The sequence below is a fragment of the Micropterus dolomieu genome, linkage group LG03, assembly GCF_021292245.1.
Source record: "Micropterus dolomieu isolate WLL.071019.BEF.003 ecotype Adirondacks linkage group LG03, ASM2129224v1, whole genome shotgun sequence".
NCBI lineage: Eukaryota > Metazoa > Chordata > Actinopteri > Centrarchiformes > Centrarchidae > Micropterus > Micropterus dolomieu.
In genome coordinates, this window is record NC_060152.1 from 8,621,315 (window position 1) to 8,641,610 (window position 20,296).

The window sequence follows — 20,296 nt, forward strand, 5'->3', positions numbered from 1 at the left end:
TGAGCTCTGAATGGAAAGTGCAGTGGTGTGCAGATGTGTGAAGACTTTATGCACACCCACTTGCACAAGACAAGGCTCTTTGGGACCGTTATACACTTGCCTGTGGTGAAGTTGTATAAAAACAATAAAATAACTCTCAATTTTCATGTAAATCATACAAATTGTATGTCATTCTATAATTTTTGGCATTCATTCTTTTACCTTTATATATTTTTTTAAAGATGGGAAAATGTGTATTTGCTGGGTTTTAGCAAGTTACTCATAGATGGCGAGGTTAAACGAGTATGTGTCAGGGGAGCTCTCTTCATCTACAGTTTCAATCTACTCCCTGTCACCCACTTAAGGGTCCCCTCAGTCAAAACTAACAGATATCCATAGACATTAGGCCTACACATCATGAGTATGTAGGCCAACTTGTAGAATGATGTTCATGCTGTTCTGATGATACTGCTTATTCATTGATGCAGTGTTGCTGAGTCTGTGTGACTCTTAAGTGATTTTACGTATGTTTTCTATGTTGAACTTATGCTGCAAAACCTATTGCAATCAGGGACAAATTTAATATAATTATAATTTGAACTTGAACTTGAATGAGGAATGGAAAGTTCTTCTTATGCTCAGTGATGAAAAGGGCCACTTCTGTTGAGTTCAGGTGACCATTAGAGATGGAAATTGAAAAAATAAAGTGCTAAAATGCTGAGGAATATGAGAATTCCAATTTCAACAGTAAATATTCAATTATTTTGACGTTAGGTAACGAAGATGGTGGAAAGATTACGGTGCACATACCAGGCACCAAATGTTCAGAGAAGAGGTGAAGAAAGAGATCATCATGTACAACAATTTCAAACTAATAACGGTGGTATCAAATCTGACAGTTTGTCGGTCTTGATTACATGTTAGAAGAAAATGCCTTCTGAGGTAAAAATGGGCTAGATCAATTACAAGATGAGAGAATTCATTCCAAGCCTAATCAACATTGTGTCAACTTATTTGGCAAGAGAAGAGAAGATTCTACATAGTAAAAATATATAGCCTACACACTATATACAATCAATATGCAATTAACGTTCTATGTAGATGTTTAAATATTTACACATTTTAAACACAATATATGATAACAGTTATCTGCAATCAGATAAGTAAAAAATGTAATCACAAATAGTCAGTTAGGCTTGAAGGAAACAGATTTCTATATATATAAGTCCCGCACTCTGGCTTTTAACTTGATTTATCTCGATGAAAGTAGTTCAGGGACAATATCTCTAACTACATGCTCCGATACAGTAGGTGGCGTTATGCTCCTTATAAGTAGATTAATGGCAGCTTAAAGAAGACGAATAAGAACTCCATTCCCCATACAACCTTCTGCCAACGTTTTACGTATTACGTCTTTTTTACGTTTTAACGTCAGTTGGTAGGCATATTTCAACATGGAGGACATCGTAGCTGTAGAAAAGAGCCCGGTATGAATTAGGAAGATTGTTTCCTGTTTTGCAACTAACTAATTGACAGAGTTTCTGTGGTAGGCTTTTGTAAATACACATTTTTGAGTGTTGCTGTCAATGTGTTTTTTGTTGCTATCTTTTACCAGTTGTTAGTTCGTTGAAATTGCAGAAACGTAAACCTGCCAATTCATTCTCTACTCATTGCAGTTGATATGTCACGCAAGTTAGCTGTTAGCATTAGCATGATTTTAGTAGAGCTCAAGACAAACAGTGTGTTTAAATTAAGTTGAAGGTTTTATAAAACTGTATCCACCAAAGATTGATGTTGATATGTTTACCGATGCGTTGAAACGGCTGTTATCTGTAACGTGTAGGCTAGTCGGATTGTGTTTTTACGAGCGGTTAAGTTAGCTAGTTGTTAACGAGCTAAGTGTAGCTAAGCTAAGGTTAGTGTTGTCTAGTGCAATGTAAAAACCTAGCATTCAGTTGTTGTTTTTGGGAATGTTTCCATAAAGTTAAATTTTTGCTATCCTTCGATCCTGAGCTGAAAGTAGTTTGCAACGTTACTATAAATATATAAATTTCTGTTTGTTGGGTATAATACAAGCTCATCACTGATGTGTGAAATACAATAGTTTATAACTTACATGTGAAATGTTGTTGTTTTATTGTCACTCACAGGACGAAATGCCAGCAATACTGACCTCCAGACCTCAGACAGGTCTGTCCTTTCTGGCACCAGAACCAGAAGATCTTGAGGACCTTTACAGCCGATACAAGGTCTGATTCATACATTTGTTTAGTTTATAATCTGTCCAAATTAGATCTGTAGATTTCAAAGGTGAATGATATGTTTTATTTTGTGTGTTCATGGATAACAGAAGGCTGTGGTCTGCTTAAATTCAGGTGTATTTGATTCCAATACAGAAACATATAAATCAGATGACTTGAAACAAACTTGTACAAGTTACCCTTTTAAAACCTCAGAAACGCTGCCCACATCATTATTTTTCAGTGACTCTAGAGACATTATTTAATTAAAAAATGTAAATATAGTCTGATTAGAACATTTTGCACAGATCATATTTACATAATGTTCACCTAATATATACTGTCTACTTCTGTTCATATTGAACATTTCAGAACAATTAATTACTTTGCACCTCTATAGCGAGAGACAGGTGCGTCAGAGGGGGTCAGGTATGTCAAAAGTTGCAAAGAAAACTCCCATTCTAGCACCGAAACGTTGTGTCAGTACATATATTTTTTAAGTTAGACATATTGAACATTTAAAAGAATATCTGTTTCGGATATTAACTTTTTGGTGCATCTGACACTGACACTCAACATTTGAGCCCAATATTGCTGTTTGACATAACTTCAAATAGTTTTTTTTTAAAAAGTTATGTCCTAGGACATTTTATTATTTTTTGAGTGAATGGGGGGGAAAACAGTTCCCAAAAACTACTGTATCTCTGAACTCTCACACATAGGCTATTCTGTGTGATCTCCTTTTGATAACTAATGCCATAAGTAATGTAATATTGTTTCACTTCCATTCACTGAGCCTCCCCTGAAACCAGTTGGAGACCCCCTAGGGAGGCCCGCCTCACACTTTGAAAAATCCTCGTTTACTTAGTAATGTATGATCCTACATATAGTTAAGGGTGATGTTTGTTCTTAAATGTTCATTGTTTTTAGTGGTTCTTCAACTCTTTGTGTCTACTCACAAGCCAAAAACTTTGGTCTGTGATCTCCAGCAAGCAGATTTATGATACTTTCATCTCCTGCAGGCTCTAAATTTTCTTTGATCATCTCCTTTTGTTGTATATTTGCAGAAGCTGCAACAGGAACTGGAATTCCTGGAGGTGCAGGAGGAGTACATCAAAGATGAGCAGAAGAACCTGAAGAAAGAGTTCCTCCATGCCCAGGAGGAGGTGAAGAGGATACAGAGCATCCCACTTGTCATTGGCCAATTCCTGGAAGCTGTTGACCAGAACACAGCCATTGTTGGTTCCACTACAGGTACCATTAAAAGAAGAAAAAACAGAAAAAAACCTAAATGAGAAAGACCTACATCTACTAAAAATAATTATGTGCTGGCAATATTAATTTTAAGTTATAAAAACATAGAGAGGAAGCTCTGTTTGACCCTGCTGACCTCAGAGCATCACCTCTACTTCATGTTGTTCCAGCAGGAAAGTTTGCAGGATGTCCTGGAGATAAAAAGTCTTTGAATATACACTAGAGGTCTTTACAAGTCAAAAACACTTGAAAACCTGGAAAAAAAGGCAGCTGAATCATTGCAAATCCCAACATTATTAGTACTCAGTTTTTGCTAGTGTTGCATGCATGCATCCATTTATATTTATGTATTCTTCTTCGTGTGGCAGTTGTGGTCTTAAAAAGTCTTGAAAGGTAATAAATCAATTTTGTGTAAATTAAGGCCATTACAAAGTATTAAAAAGTCTTGATCGGCATTTAACAGGGTATTAAATTTTGTAGATATTTTTGTCTATGTGAACATCCTTTTTGTCCAAATATTTATATTGAATAGCCAAAATTACTAGACAGGCAGAACGTATCGCGTTATTATTCTGTGTAACGTTAGGCGCAGAGATCTAGGATCTACCGTGCGAGCCTGTCACACTCATACGCCCCTAAAATAGATCCGTGCGAACCGGAAAACGAGCACAACAGACCATAACGTTCCACCACGCCGGATACCCAATGCTAATTGTTCAAAACATGGTTGGACTGAGCTCTGTGGCCGCTTGAACTGCCCTGTTACTCAAAAACAAGAGCAAGATGCGCTGTCAGCAGGTGAAGCGGTAAGACGGCAGACAACAGGGAAAAAATATAAGCAGCATATTGGTTTGGCTAACGTTAGCTGGCTATTTAGCTACATCTGTGCCTTTTTATTGAAAAATGTTCAACTTTTCATAAAGCGGATGCGCTCGTCATTGTCACTTTTCGTGAATAGATTAATCACAGCCTGGACGGAGCTGGATTATTATTATTATTTTTTATTTTTTTTTATTTGATTTGCTACAGCAGACTTTCCAAATGTTGAACTAATCGTTCTGCCTAAATAGTTATGATTTATTGACGAGTTAGTAGGCTACTTAAAATTAAAGTTAGAGACAGACTAACTGTAGAATATTTTTCTTTCACGAAGTTAATGAATAAAAAAACAACCCCAAAATGAAACAGCTGTAACTGGAATTAATATTATTATATTAGTGGTAAGCTATGTACTATACTATTATAGAATATAGATTATACTGATTATAATGAATATAGTTACAACATATAATTAACTTATTAATATAAAACTAACAGTTTACTATTACTACTACTAATACACTCACTCATTTGTACTAGTTCCTCCAGGTTGTGGATCGAGCCACTGTAGTGGAAAGATTTAGCCAGAGCCAGGATGCCATTGTGCCAATATGTGCTGCTTCTAGCCTCCTCCTCCTGAGAGCAACATGTTCCCCTTGTTCTATTTTACATCTGTTTTACCAAAGTTTACACAAATCATCTTTAGGATGCAGACAGCAGCTGTTGATTGCAAATGTCTGTGCTACACTGCCTACACTAAAGACGTTATCCATCACTCAGTTTATTCTCTTCACCTTTGTTCCCTTCTGGCCTATTTGAATTAAGTTGTATTGATTCAATGGTCGATGAAAGTTATCACAAAAAGAGTGTTTAGTTTTTAAGTTAGTTAAGTTAAAGGTGGGTTGTGTGGTTTTTAGTGGCTTCTAGCAGTAAGGTTTCAGATTGCAACCAAAAGCATACGCTTTACATATTTGTGACTGAAAATAAGTTACAACTATGTCAGGTAGTTATCAACTGTTCGGCGTTTGCGGGCAAGCTAACATTATCTAGTTTGAAAAAACTAAAACACAAAATCACACTGTTTCACATGTTTTGCTGTAATGTTGCGCACATAAACATCACAGCCTGTTTAAGACAATGGATTTTCACGGGAAATCCAACAAGTCCTTCATATAGAAAACAATAGGCCTTAACAGGCTGTTATAGGCAACTGAGAAAGTAGGTGAATGCCTCAATTTTTAGGTGAGGTTACAACCTGGTCACGTATAGGCAATAAAATGTTATAAATATGTTTAAATTCCTTTTAAAAACTCCACAATTCCCCTTTTGTGTGAGGCTGACTTAACCGGTTACAGCTCCAAGTGGCGCGGCAGTCTTAAATTATGTTGAAAAGGTCTTAAAAGGTGTTGAATTTCACTTCTGGATTCCTGTGTATATACCCTGTAGAGAAAATCTCAACAGAAGACATGGCTACTACGTGGGATCATAGCATTTAAAGACACACTAGATTTGGAACTGTGCTGGACTGGTCCTTAAGATGTTAGGGGATAGATGTGGCATGTTAAAGCTGCCATCTAGTTTGCAGTCTGAACACTAAAATAGAATCTGTTGTTTCCTGTTTCCACACATTTGTTATTTTGGTATGTTTTGTAACTATTTATTTTTAAATAAATAAATTAATAGATAAAGCTGAGAATGAAAACCTGAATTCATGGCAGATGATGCATTCAAACTGTAAATGTGAATGCTTTATCATGTTGAGGCTTTCAAAGTCTTGAGGGAGAACCTGGAAAAGATGTGCTGTGCGCTGTCAAATTTTAATTATTCAGTGTGAAGTACATGTTTTAAATATGTAATGAGTTCTTTCCCTGTGTTCTTTCTCCTTTTTATTTAACACTGTTCCCCTCTCAGGGTCCAACTACTATGTGCGCATCCTGAGCACCATCGACAGAGAGCTGCTGAAACCCAATGCCTCAGTGGCCTTGCACAAGCACAGCAACGCCCTAGTGGATGTTCTCCCTCCTGAAGCTGACAGCAGCATCATGATGCTGACGTCAGGTAAAACACTCTCTCCCAGGGGATTTCTAGACAAGTTTATGAAATGGCTCCTCAACAAAGACGACCGTGGTCATATCTGGAGACTACATTTCTCTATTAATGTCATAATTTTGTTTTGTTGTACCAAATAATCAATTCACTCAATTCTTGATCAGTTAGCCATTTATCTTATCCATTAAAGATGTGGTATTATGCTTTTTGTTTTTTTCCCTCTCCTTTATTGATTTATATACCTTTTTTGAGCATGTAATAGGTTTGCAAAGTGAAAAAGCTGGAAGTCCAGCCCAAAGGGCGTTCCCATCTCCCACAGAAAACTGTGCTTGAAAACAGCTCATTTATAGTCCAGCCGTTTCCCTGTGACATCAACAGGGATGAAAGCTAAAAGCGCCTCATATAACGCTCGCCAAGCGGCTAGTCCGACACGCCCTCTAAAATACCGGTGGAAAAACATTGAGCTGCAGCACACACCTCCTCTCCCTTCCAAACACTAGCTACCCTCCAGGCAGTCAATGGACATGAAGTTGTTCCTGTGATGTAGAGACAGAGCTCAGTTATAACTTTATGGATGAAAGATACATTTGTTACAGATTAATAACTCACCACTCTGAAATTGAAGTGGTTTACCGGCTTCTTGCTGACCCGCACCTTCTCTGCTTCTGATTGGCTTGTAGTTCTTAACTAGGAATTGCGCGTGTGCAACTCCCAGCAAAGATCTTTTAGAGACAAGATGTATCACTCATAGCTAAAACGAAGCCTTCAACACACACGGTGAAAAGAGGAGTTGCAGCAATGTGCAGTATGAAACAAAATATGTGGTTTTTGAAAATGAAACCATGTAAACCTGTTCTGGTTACGTCCGTAAATAGGAACCTGAAAATGAGCATAATACCACCTCTTTAAAATTCTTAGACATTGTCATTTTCTTCTAAGCTGTTGAAGAAGGTTGGGGATTTTGAATAGAGTTTACTGTGTTTAAATAGCAAAGCTGATATAACTTTTCTTTTTTCTGTGCTTTTTCTCCTAGACCAAAAGCCAGATGTGATGTATGCTGACATTGGTGGTATGGACATTCAAAAGCAGGAAGTCAGAGAAGCTGTAGAGCTGCCACTCACACACTTTGAGCTCTACAAACAGGTCAGATATTCAAGTGAAATGGGACATTCTGACATGAAAACCGGATTTTACACTGCTTGTCGCAATGAATGAAATAACATGAATTTGCTCTCTGATGTTGAAAACCTGTGCTAGATACTTAATAACTCTGGTCTATTTACTTTCTCAGATTGGCATTGACCCACCCAGGGGTGTCCTTATGTACGGACCTCCAGGTTGTGGTAAGACTATGTTGGCCAAGGCTGTGGCACACCATACTACAGGTAAGCCCTCCACATCAGAGACCTGTATGTGTTTGGCACTGCACAGAACCTAAACCCTTGATAGACAACTGTTGGATATTTTCTGAGGATTAGTATGTTGGGCTTCACCAAATCCAGCCAGTCCTCAAACGGGCATTGCACAACCTGCTTAGCGTACTGGCAAAACAAACACGGAAAGTAACCAAACACAACAGCTGCTAACAGCGGCTGTGAAAGATATCAATTCAAACAAAATCCATTTCCCCTTTTTTATGTTGACAATGCATGATGGTTTGAAACACTAACATTTTGTCATTACTTGATGACACTGATTACTACAGAAGTGCAAGTGATATCTACAGTAGCTACTGTAGTTAACTTATAGATTATTGCTCAGGATAATGTTCTTTCTGACAAATTAATCATTGTCTAATTTTTTTCTGTACCCAGCGGCGTTCATCCGTGTGGTGGGCTCTGAATTTGTTCAGAAGTATTTGGGTGAGGGCCCTCGTATGGTTCGTGATGTCTTCCGGCTGGCAAAGGAAAATGCCCCGGCCATAATCTTCATTGATGAGATCGATGCCATCGCCACAAAGCGTTTTGATGCACAAACTGGAGGTATGAACGTGTGTGGTTCACAAGCCACAAGCCAAACCAGTAACGTGTCAAAGACTGTGTTCAAACTCTGGGCAAGGTCGGGTTTGCTATTTTCCCCCCTTCAATCAAGATTTGTAACAGATTTCAGTTTTTATGGACAAACACAACTGTAGTTTTTCTTATTGAAGTCATTATTCTTATATTTTAAGAGATGTTTGTGTTCCCTGATTATGTCCTTGAAAATGCAGGTGCATCGTGGTAAAAATCTGACCCTCTGACCTTGTTGTTTTTCTTCTGCAGCTGATAGGGAGGTGCAGAGAATCTTACTTGAGCTGCTTAATCAAATGGATGGCTTTGACCAGAACGTCAATGTCAAGGTAAATCAAGTTCAACTGTCAGAGGAAGCTCTTAACTTTCCCCCTGCGACTGTGCCATCTCTGTACTTGCTGACTTGTGGTGCCAGTATTGGAGCTTGAGCACTGTCACTCTGCATTCACTATGCCATTATCACTATGTCTTGTGTCCATTCATTCAGCTTAGCAACCAACATTTTTTTAATTTTTCAAAACCTGAAAAGGACATCTTGACCATAAGATATTTTAGAATGCAGCTCTCAGAGCTCACAAAGAAATCAGTATTTAAAGAGGGTGGCTGCTTACTTCTAGGAAGAGTTTTTATACCCTATATCATGAGATGTTTACAATTCATTACAATATTTACATGGCATCTTTTGACATTTTAAAACCCTCTTAGGTGATCATGGCCACCAACAGAGCAGATACGCTGGACCCTGCCTTGCTACGTCCTGGTCGTCTGGACAGAAAGATTGAGTTCCCCCTGCCTGACCGCAGGCAGAAACGTCTCATTTTCACCACCATCACCAGTAAAATGAACCTCTCTGAGGAGGTCGATCTAGAGGACTGTATCCTTTTGGGCTTTTCCTGACCTTGGATTGCATTTATTATGTGTACAGTAGATATGTTTGCATGTGTGCAGTATCCTGTGGGGTACATGTGTTACTTAATGAGTCTATTTTAGGTGGGTAGATATTTAGTTCATGATGAGAATTCAGCTTAATGTCAGGGATGCTAAAATTGTATTATTACCACTGTAAAACATACAACAGGGTAGAGCTCATGTTAAATTAAAGCCAGTTTATGCAGTAAAAAAATGGTAAATCAACAATTGAACACATAGCTAGTAAACATAGTGTGAGATGCTTTTTCTTGCTGACTTGTGAACAAGTATTTGTTCTTCTGTAGTGTCAAAACTGTGGTATGCAGGGACATTGACATCCCATGTGACTGATAACAGCTCTCTGTGGATGCCACCAGACTCAGTTTATGCAGGACAATAAAGTTGTTGTTCTGGTCTGTTTGTGCTACCTGCAAAAAACAAACTCTGAATCACAAAGGCAAAATGGAACCCCTAATTAAAACACAATAGCTGGTGCATTGGCAATTTAAACAGTAACAAGGGTGAGAGTCGGCAACCTGTTCACAATTACATTCCAATATCCTTTTGTTTAAGGACTGTTGTACTTGTATTTTGAGTTGTCCTTAACTGATGTGCAGATGTGGCAAGACCAGACAAAATCTCTGGAGCAGATATCAACTCCATCTGCCAGGAGGTGAGCTTTAATTATCTGTTAAATTACAAGTTCTTTTCTTGGAGGTGCACAAAAGAAAAACTAGTGGCAATGTAAACAATCTTTTAACAAAATATAAACATTCATTTTTCCATTTCCTCCTGCTTACTTCTTCCTCGTCTCAGGCTGGCATGTTGGCAGTGCGTGAGAATAGGTATATCGTCCTGGCCAAAGACTTCGAAAAAGCTTACAAGACCGTCATCAAAAAGGACGAGCAGGAGCATGAATTCTACAAGTAGAGAGGAAAAACACATCCTGGAGGGGGGGGGGGGGGGGGGGGGGGGGGGGGATGGTGTCCAGACACACAAGTTTATTATTCATTTACGTCTGTGTGTCGGTATCTACAGTGAGTATTTTGTGGATTTGCAGTCCCTGACTTGCATTGATTTTTTTTTTTGGGACTAAATTTACCCACTGTAGCACAAGGCTTAATGTCAGATTAGCCCTGTGTCTCCAGCCTTGAGAAGACACACTACCATGTGATGAAGTGTTTTTTGTACACGCACTCTACTGGTTCCTAAAAATATCTGGCCCTGACTGTAGTTAGGATAGAACGTTTGTATCTCTATGTAGTCACTTGACAAGACAATACTTAAAAATCCATTAAAGATGTTTTCCATAAATGAAAAATGTAAATGATGGTCATTGTTTTTCTGCCTGGAAATGCATGGCTTTTAATTGAAGCTACTATTAAAATAGTATTGTTGTTATAGTTCTTGTTATCAGTTGAATGTTGTGATTAGAGCTGCTGTGAGTAGTCAATTTATCAATTAGTTGAGCGACAGGAAATTAACTCTTGAATGCTCAATTCATTGTTTAAGTAATTTTTTTTAAAAACAAAACTGCAAAAAAAGTGGTTCCGGCTTCTCAAATGTGAATATTGTTATGTCTTCTATGATATTAAATTAAATATATTATGGTTTTGGGTTGTTGGTTGGACAAATTAAGCTATTTGAATATATTATCTTAGGCTTTTGGAAATTGTGGACATTCTTTACTATTATGAAATTTTTTTTTTTAACCAAATGATTAATCAATAATGAAAATAATCACTGTAGCAGCCGTGGTTGTAATGAATGTGATGACTTATAGTCATGCATTGCCTGACCTTTATCCACACTACTTTTGCTGTGTTTTCCAGCAAAATATAATTTTGAGAGATGTTGACACAGCACCTACTCGGACACTATTGCCCAACATTTTGAGTAAGTGGTGGTGGAAATGTTGTACTTGGGGTGGAATTGATTACTTGGGACAAAATCAACATGAATAAAATGGCTATTAATATGAAAATGATTTGTCAAAAATGACCCACACTTCAACATGCATACCAAGTGTTATCTATGCTGGTATCACAACATCAGACACATACTCAAAATTCACGTCTGTAATAAGACAGATTTAGTAACAACTATGAGAACAAAAAAACTTCAGGTTGTTGGCAGTTAGAAGCGGTAGCCATACATCAGGTAAGTATACTCCTTTGTGGACATACTCTTGCCAGTGTTTGGATCTTGGAGTTGACAGAGTCGACTCAAGTGGATGCCAGTACTGGGCCGGGCTTTTTGTCTTTCATGCCGCTCAGTGGCCCTCTGCCTCTCTTGTTTTATGTCTGTCCATGAGTTGAACCATTGCAGCCTGAGGTTGCAGCTCTCCCTTCAGGTCACAAGTGGGGGGAAGATCATGCATTATAGCGCCCAAGCTGCAGTATAAACAAATCCACAGCAAGCTACACAGCAAATATCACCTTTTTCCACTAATTGTTTGGATTAACATGAAGCTGAAGACCAGAATCCCTTGAGGAATAACTAAGAATTTACTGTAATACAATTAATTTAAGTTAAAATAAAGACAATCTAAAAATCTGATCTAAATTCTCAACATAACCTGCTCTTACATCCCGAACTACAAAGTAGATAACAAAAACAGTCAGTCTGGGGATCCACGATACTGTGGCAACCCGCTGAATATGAAATTACAGTACTGGTTCTATAGACTGGAGAGACTGGTACCCACATGTGTTTCACTTGGCCTCTGGTAGGAAGGCTGTAAGTGACCTGGTCAAAGTAGTAGGGACAGAGCTGCAGGGTTGCCAGTTCTGGCCAGTGGGACATCCTGTCAAACATTTGATCCAGCTTGTGGTTTTGTCCAGAGTACTGTCCAGGGAAGAGTCTACACCACAAGGCTGACACCAAAGCTTCCATGTTGGTTTGAGCTGCTGACCGCCTGAGATTAAATAACTGGCACCGAGGTGGTTGGACAGACATTTTTGTAACTGTCCCATCAAAAACAGACAAGATAAAATTTTCAGTGTACTGGCAGACAGAAAAAAGAATTTATTGATATTTTCATGTAAGTACACATACTACATTTATGTTTGGCTTTCATTAATCAGAACTTGCTTTTGAATTAAAGAATGTGAGTAGAGTATGAGTCCTATTATATAATCAAAAGTAAATTATTATTACTTACCTTAACTGTGAAATGTAATCTCCTGTATGAAACGTGATTTATTGTTTTCTTTTATTTATTTTTATCCAATTCTAGAACATTTGACTGTATTTAAACAATGACTGAGCATAATCATATCATCTAATATATATATATATAGTCTAATATATTAGGATCATATTGATCCTAATATATTCCTAAATGCAAGAATACAAATTGTGCCCAAAACAGAACCTGCTACACAGAGATCATGGTTGAAGGAATCATGACAAGTTACAAGCTACAAGTTAAACCTAAAGGCTTAGTAGACTTTTGTTGGTTGTTAGTTTTGGACAGATGTTTGCTGTTTTACCCCCCCCAAAAGTCACATTATGGCTTTACAATCCACAAGGTATGTGGCACTTCAGGCCAACCTGGTGCGAAAAAAGCACGAATAACATTGTTTTAATAATATTCTATTGAGAGGGAGAAAAACGAAATTTTTTCTTTATAGGTAACGTTATATAACGTAATTTGGGATTTCCAGTGAAGGGGAGGGGACATGCTGTGCGACATTTGACTCTGCTCATTCGCTTTTTGAGACCACAGCATCGCGACGTCCACACAGCATCAACTTCAAAACATATCTGAATTACGGAGGAGGGAGGGCACTGTTGGAGATATCGACGGCTATCCGCTACTTCAAGAAAACAAGGGATACAAGCAACTCCTTTGGTACGAATGAAACTGTAAAATATATTGAAAACAGCACCGTGTGTGTGTGTGTGTGTGTGAGAGTGACTGCTAGCTAGCCAGGCAGCTAACTAACGTCAGTTAACCCGCAGCGGCTAGCTCGGCTTGGTTTGGTTTGGTTTGGTTTGGTCTCTTTTCCGTCACAGCTGGCGAGGATCAGTCGTTGAAGGTTGGGTAAGAATACTTTCCTTTTCTGATTTAACAGGACTGAGGCAAGGGCTTAAAGGTGATCATATCTTGCTTTGAGTAAACGTGCCCACGTCAGTCACACAAGACTTGAAAGATAATGTTATTTAACGTTGACGGAAAAAAGTAACTAGGAAACACGTAACGTTAACTTAACATTAACAGTTAACTTAATGATAACGTAAACGACTTAAACGTCGATTTTTTTCACACAAGAGAATATACACGTTTTATATGTGTATGCTTTATTAGTTAGCTAATGAAATTTACAGTGCTGCTCGGCCAACATTGTGTAATAAGCTAATGTTAGTCAAATCAGTCGAACGTTACGTTAGCTCAATTAATTTAACGTTAACGTTACCCCCAGGAAATGCACGCACAACTTTTAACTTATTTAACCTAAACAAACGTTTAAAGTTGCCTCTGTGTCACTGCTAAAAGCACAAGGACGACACAGCCAAAAGTTTTGTAGTAACTTTAATGACAACTGGAATTGGCAAGCAACTCTGTTTATTAATAGCTTAACTACTCACGAGGGGCCTGAGTTAGCCAAAGCTGATGACATGTGGTCGCTGTTAGTGTTGAAAATACTCATTGATTAGGCCATTTCATGCTACTTCCTCGCTTGAGTGCTTCGATTTCAGAGTCTCTGTTCTTTCCCCGTATTCGCTTGGGTCTTCAGCAGAACAAAAGGCTCTGCACTGGTCCCCTCCCCCTCTAAACTGTCTAAATCGATTATCTATATCGAGTCCATACTTGAGGAATGAAAGGACCAGTGTAAGTGGTAGAGATAAGCACTTAACTTTTATTAGATAAGACGGACAAATAATTGAACCAGCTGACATCTGAGATGTTGTGTTTTTCCTAATGTCACAAACTCTCTGTGTGGTCAGGATGATTCACTCTGTATAAAGTGATGATTGTTGAAATGCTATGTACAGTAATAATGTAACAAAGGTGACATTTCTAGTATCAGTGAGATAGTTATAGATCAGGGTCAAAATAAAATAAATTTACATTTACTCATTTGGCAGACGCTTTTATCCAAAGCAACTTACATTTGAGGAACAACATACAAGCATCAACAGAGCATCAAATACAGATCTACAACTGACAACGCATACTAGTAAGAGCAGCAATAAATACTAGTAAGAGCTCATAGTTCATATCACATCAAAGGGGTAAATACCTAGAGAAGGAAGAGTTAACAAAAAGTGCAATCAAAACAAAAAAGTGCAATCAATACAAGATAATTGTAGGGCATATAAGAAGAAGATCACAGGAAGTGCATGTTAGAGGTTAGGAGTTAAGAGGTGTTATAAGAGAAAGTGTTCTCGGAAGAGATGAGTTTTCAAGAGCTTCTTGAAGTTAGAGAGGGTCGCCCCTCCACATGGCTGTGGTAGCTCGTTCCACCATCGTGGTATCACAGATGAGAATAGCCGGGACTGGGATTGCTTTCTGCCATCCCTTCACACAAAGCAATCCCAGTCCCGGCTATTCTCATCTAATAACATTGATAAATGAAATAATAAAGTAAAATAATAAAATCATATCACTGTGGGAATGTGTCTCAAGACCAACTCAAACTGATTTTTGTGCGATGTCCTATAAGCTGCTGATCAGTCTATGTCTTATCCCACACAACGGCATTTGTAGTCTATCATAATAGGCAAAACAGTCAGACCATACTTTATGAAATTTATTCACAGAGCCTCTTGAAGTATATTTCAAATTTTTTGTGAAGCATAACATCTTTCCCTCATCTGCTATATGTGGGAGGGGACGCATGTTTCCATTTGAAGAGAATTAGCCTCTTGCCAATAGGGTTGTAAATGCAACAACACTGTACATGTTATTACTCAAGGCGGTGCCATCCAGTCATACACCAAATATGGCCATGAGTGAATTTGGGTCAATAGTAAGACCAGATTTTTCATTAAAGGACTTAAAAATGCCCTTCCAAAATGTTTCTGGAACTGTGCAAAGCCAGAACAAATGAGCCAGGGTGCTTCGTGAGCGCTTGCATCTGCTGCAAGCAGGGTCGACATCTGTATAGATTGGGGCTAGGAGATTAATCAAATTTTATTTTCAACAATGAGTTCAAGTTTGGGCTGCTTGATTATGGCAAAAATCACAATTATTCTGGTCAATATTGAGATCACAATCACAATTTTTTAACAGTGTTACTCATTGACTTAGGAAACGTCATGCATTTATTGATCTTTCACAATTGAATGCATCATTCATAAAAATAATCATATGCATTACCCCAAAAATAATATAAATAGTCCCAATCGCAAATAATTTGTATAGAAGAATGAAAAATGTTGTTGGAAAATAAGTCATTTATGATTCCTTTTTTTATGTCACAGCAATTAATAAAAAGCAGTAAAGGTTGGATGTAAAGAGTGCATTGAGAGCTTTTGTTACCCTTATTCCTTATTTTAACCCATTAAACATTTTCCTTAATAGGGCCAAGGGAGATGAATGGTTAGCTGATGGACTGATTGATTGAAATTGAGTTTATAACCTGAGAATTTTTCCAAAATTCTACTCTTGCTTTTGACACTTCTTCTTTATCAGGGGATTTATCTGTTTTTAAGAATGGGACTCCAATTAGGCATGAATTAAAGTGGTCTCTAGTAGCAGTTGAGTGATATGTAACATAGTAACATGTTGGTTTAGATGGAATATTAATGTATTAATAAAGTAAATAATATATATTAGGTTATGCTGTCGATTTAGAACACAACTGGTGTTTAAAGGGGAGCAGGGTACAGTTTGTCAGAAGCAACATCAATCAACTGCTTATTCTATAAATATTAACATAATATATATTTAACACTAGCTAGTAACAGTTTTAGATTAGATTTTCTGGGATGGGCAAAAAATTTAACATTTAGAAAAAGACAATGACTAAGGAAAAGTTTACAACAGGATGCATGAGAGTTACAGTATAGGGCTTGAAACAAACTTTTTCACCACCTTCCCAAAACTTAAAAAACTGGAGCACTAATATTGTTCCAAAGCAGCCACACTGACAAGGCTGCCTCCAGATGTGTCTGGAGCCAGACAATGCATCGCTGGTCTCTCCCTCTGTAACACAAATTGTTTTTTTAATTGCAAAACATATTTTTAATCATCATTTTTTTTCAATTATCATCTTACACATTAATGCAACAAACTTAAGAAAAAAGTGTGTTGCAGTATCTTTGTTGAAACGACTATCACAAGACACGGCTGTAGAATGATATCTGGTTTAGTCGTTGGTATCAGCTATCAGACTCTCGGATATGATATCTTTTTCCCATGGAACAATTGTTGGAAATCACCTTAGGCCTGGTGCATCTTTACTATATGTAAGCTCTAGCCCTGTATATGCAGTTTTATTTTGTTTGAATAGTCTCAATGTTATAGGCCCTGTGGTGTCAACTCACTTCTTCCTTGTGGAACTTGTTACTCCAGTTTTGTCGTATGTTTTCTGGCCCCATGGGGGATTTCTCATCTCCATGGTTGTCATTGCTAAGTTTGCAACCCACTGCAAGTAACTGTGAAGTGACTGTCCCTGGTGATTTGGTTATAGCGGGGGGTGAACACTACACTATAGAAACAGCCTGGGTAACCAGAGGCAGAAAGATCAGAAGAAAAAGTGTGAGGAAGGAGGATGATGATATCCCCCCCCCCCGTCAGCAGTCTGTCCAAGCAGAGTTGTACTTGAGGGAACTACCATAGAGACAAGTACCAGCTGCACCCACGATGAATGGCCAGGGCTCAGGATGGGTTGCCATGACAAGGACGCTGGCACGCGATGTTATGCAGACACGTCTTTTTTCAGGGCATGTTTGCACATTATTTTATTGCCTGGTTTTGCTTGGTTGGTGCTGCTTGCGTATACAGAATCTAAATAACATTTTAACCTTAAGTCTGTTGTATTTTCAAGACTGATAGTGGTTTGTGTAAAGGATATTTCCCTAATGTCTTGGCAGCCTAGTAAAGAAAAACTATGCTGTTGTGTAAGAGCTGTTTGCGGTCTGCTGAACACATCTGTCCAGATCAATTTCACTCCTGTGTGCAGTATTACTCACTGGATCAGTTTTGTGGAATGACATGGACCAGTTGTCCAGCTGTGGAATACAGCCAACGTCCTCGCCTTGTGTAGCTGTTTCACTAAATGTATTCCCAGAACCAGGGGCTCAGTCAGTACTCCTTGTGAAATCCATTGTAATGATTCCTAAGTCGTATCTCAGAATTTTAAGAATGAGGAAATGATAACATTACACACTTATTAATTCCTGTTAATACTGCGTAGCTGGGTGGAGACACAAATGAACGGTTGCCAGTAAAAAGCACTTAGAGGACAAGTTTAAATCTCCAGGGGAAATATATTAATGCTTTTATTTCAGACTTTGTGCCACAGTGCTGCTTCGAGGCTAATGGGATGCCAAGCATGACACTGAAGGCCACCTACTGGTGTGTTGAAATCATGTGAGGTCACAGTTTGTTAAAATATTTTTGAACGCAGTGTTGATTTTATTGTCTTTATTGTTAATTAGCACATGCCTAAAACAACCTAAAGTGAAATTTAAAAGCTGATAGCTAAATAAGACGCATGACGATGAGATTCATAGTCCCAATGCTTGATTATTCGTTTCAATAATCAGTAGATTATTTGACTATCAAAATAGTCGTTAGTCAGTAATAGCAGTTATTTTTTCGAAAATAACTACTATTGTTGTTTGCTGTGTGTGTGTGTGTGTGTGTGTGTGTGCGCGTGTGTGTATATAAATGGAGTGTACGAGCTATAAATTGCAGGCTAATACAATGCAACCATAAACTATAGCCAGTTGCCCAACTTACATTAAATCTAATCCTCTCTGACAAGGTGTGAACAAAAGTTTCCCCAAGTAAAGGGCTCAACTTGCCCGGTAGATGATGTTAAATGGTAATTTAGTCTGATCAGGCTACAATTAGGTTCTTACCTCACTTTTGTGTTTTCAAACCTTTTCCACCTCTGCTCTTTGTGTGCTCAAGCAACCACAGGTCTGGACATTATTCCAGTTGACCAAAGTATACAGATTTCTGTTTGTAATGCTCCGTATTTGTATAGCGCCTTTCTAGTCTTTTCGACCACTCAAATCGCTTTTACTATATCTGCATTCACTATTCACACACATTCGTTCACTGAGCCTAAGTGCTCAAACAGAAACTAACATTCATACACATAATCTTCCTTAATCTCATTTTACTGATAAGGCCATAGTTCTTTTTCTGTGGTAGCAGATGCAAATTAATGAAATCAGTTGCAGTTGTTACCCCTTCATGTTTCCAGCAGTTATTAAACAACATACAGGAGCTATAGCTACAGCCTTTATTCACTGACAAACCATAACCTATGCTCTCTCGCTCAATCAAGCTCGCTTGTTTTTATGTGAGGTGTGAGGCGGCGGCGTTGCAGATTCTGGAGCTCTGACAGTCTGGCTGTGAATTTGCCACGGCCTTCGGATGTTGCACAAACGTGTTAATCATCACTTTCTGTGTCCCCTTTATGGTGCTACGTAGCACTTCGTACTACGACTATCTACTATGTAGATGTGTTCGGGGTGGGACTGTTATGAAGCACGTAAAGTTTGGTGCAGATGTGAGCATGTACACTGAAGTTACAACAACTTCCTCTTTCATGGCGAATCATCGATTTTGGACGCCACGGGCACGCCGTTTGTACAACTTTTAATCGTCAATGGCTTTAGACTGCACAGCATGTTTAGGCCCCCAAAATTGAGGTTACTTTGCAGAAGGAGGGGAAAAAAATCCCTTCAGTTTCAATAGGGACCTTGCATGTTTCATGCTCGGGCCCTAATAACGTTTTATTTGTCTGATTCACCAGCTCTCGCTGCACGATTGGGGGGGGGGGAATTCCTACCGTTCGATTGATAATCATCATGATAAATGTCAAATCATTATTTCTTTCAAGGTTAAAGGCTGATTTTTGCTCCTGAGTGAAAGTTGAAGAAATCAGATGGTTAATAGTATTAATTTAAACTTTTCTTTATGATCAGAACATGACACACAGTTTCTATAGATTAAATCAACGATTCATCGATGCGTTGTTTAAGAAGTACTTTTGCTTGGCAGTGGCCAAAAGGTGAGTAAAAAGGTGCAGCTCCCCGACACCCAGTTAACTCATGACTGTGAGGTTACAGCTCACTGCCCAAAAGGGAGAACAACAAACGCACATGTATACATTTTCAGCTGAGGATTGCGGCTTACTTTGGCTAGCCTTCAACTCAACAATCAATCAAGATTTCAGTTAAATGCTAAAGTTGTTGTTACTGTTACCTTGTCTGTGGTCCTCTGGCAGAACACCGGGTGCTTTCTGATCAGATGCCGAGGCAGCATAAGTTTCGTTTTACGGTGGACAGACTGTAACATTACAGAGTTGTTGTTTTCTTTTAGCTTGAAATAATCCCGTACTTTATACACTTTCTTCTTTGTCCCTCGCTATTTTCTCTCTCATCCTCCACTTTGCTAACAGCGCCATCATAATCACGTCGTGTTCACAGCGGAAGCGCGATGTGCGACAGTAATAACTGTCCGTGCGAAACACTGTGCTGTATAGTTGGATATGATGTATGGATTAAACGAAGCATCGACGCAAAGAATTTGCGTCAATGCATTTTATTAATCAATTTAATCGATGAATTGTTTCAGCCCTACAGACTATTATAATAAAATGTTGTTTCAAAAAATATGATTATTAAATCTTTTTTCAGTCCTTTTTCCTCAACAAAATAAAATTAAGTGCTAATTCGTCTGTGATTGAAATTAATTAAATTTGTTTTCATTTATTGAGGATATATTGAACATTCATTATATTGTTATTGAGGAAAATGACATTGCGATAATCATCCTAATTATTTTATTGCCCTGCCCTACTGGAGAGTACTCGGTCCTCCTCAGTAGGCTGGCACTGATAAAAT

The 20,296-nt window shown here is 38.3% G+C and overlaps 2 protein-coding genes across 4 annotated transcripts in view; both read left to right on the plus strand.

Moving 5' to 3' along the window:
- The first annotated feature begins 1,321 nt into the window (after positions 1–1,321).
- psmc4 (proteasome 26S subunit, ATPase 4) lies at positions 1,322–10,662 on the plus strand. 2 transcript variants are annotated; one of them, XM_046045444.1, is made up of 11 exons: positions 1,322–1,466; positions 2,130–2,228; positions 3,287–3,473; positions 6,204–6,350; positions 7,375–7,484; positions 7,633–7,726; positions 8,156–8,323; positions 8,603–8,679; positions 9,056–9,224; positions 9,877–9,932; positions 10,076–10,662. In XM_046045444.1, exons 1-11 carry the CDS (start codon positions 1,434–1,436, stop codon positions 10,187–10,189), a joined length of 1,254 nt encoding a protein of 417 aa, XP_045901400.1. In that variant the 5' UTR covers positions 1,322–1,433; the 3' UTR covers positions 10,190–10,662. The 2 variants fall into 2 exon arrangements, with proteins under 2 accessions (XP_045901400.1, XP_045901401.1); XM_046045445.1 differs by having other exon boundaries at positions 1,379–1,525.
- A 2,275-nt stretch (positions 10,663–12,937) lies between these two features.
- The window catches only part of si:dkey-199f5.8 (beta-1,4-galactosyltransferase 3), a 30,155-nt gene continuing 22,796 nt past the window's right edge, over positions 12,938–20,296 (plus strand). The window contains exon 1 of one of the 2 annotated variants that reach the window (XM_046044895.1): positions 12,938–13,115. The gene's annotated coding sequence lies outside the window, so the exon portion shown is untranslated. Of the gene's footprint in view, positions 13,116–13,154; positions 13,308–20,296 lie in introns of those variants that run through there. The other variant, XM_046044896.1, reaches the window with a different exon arrangement.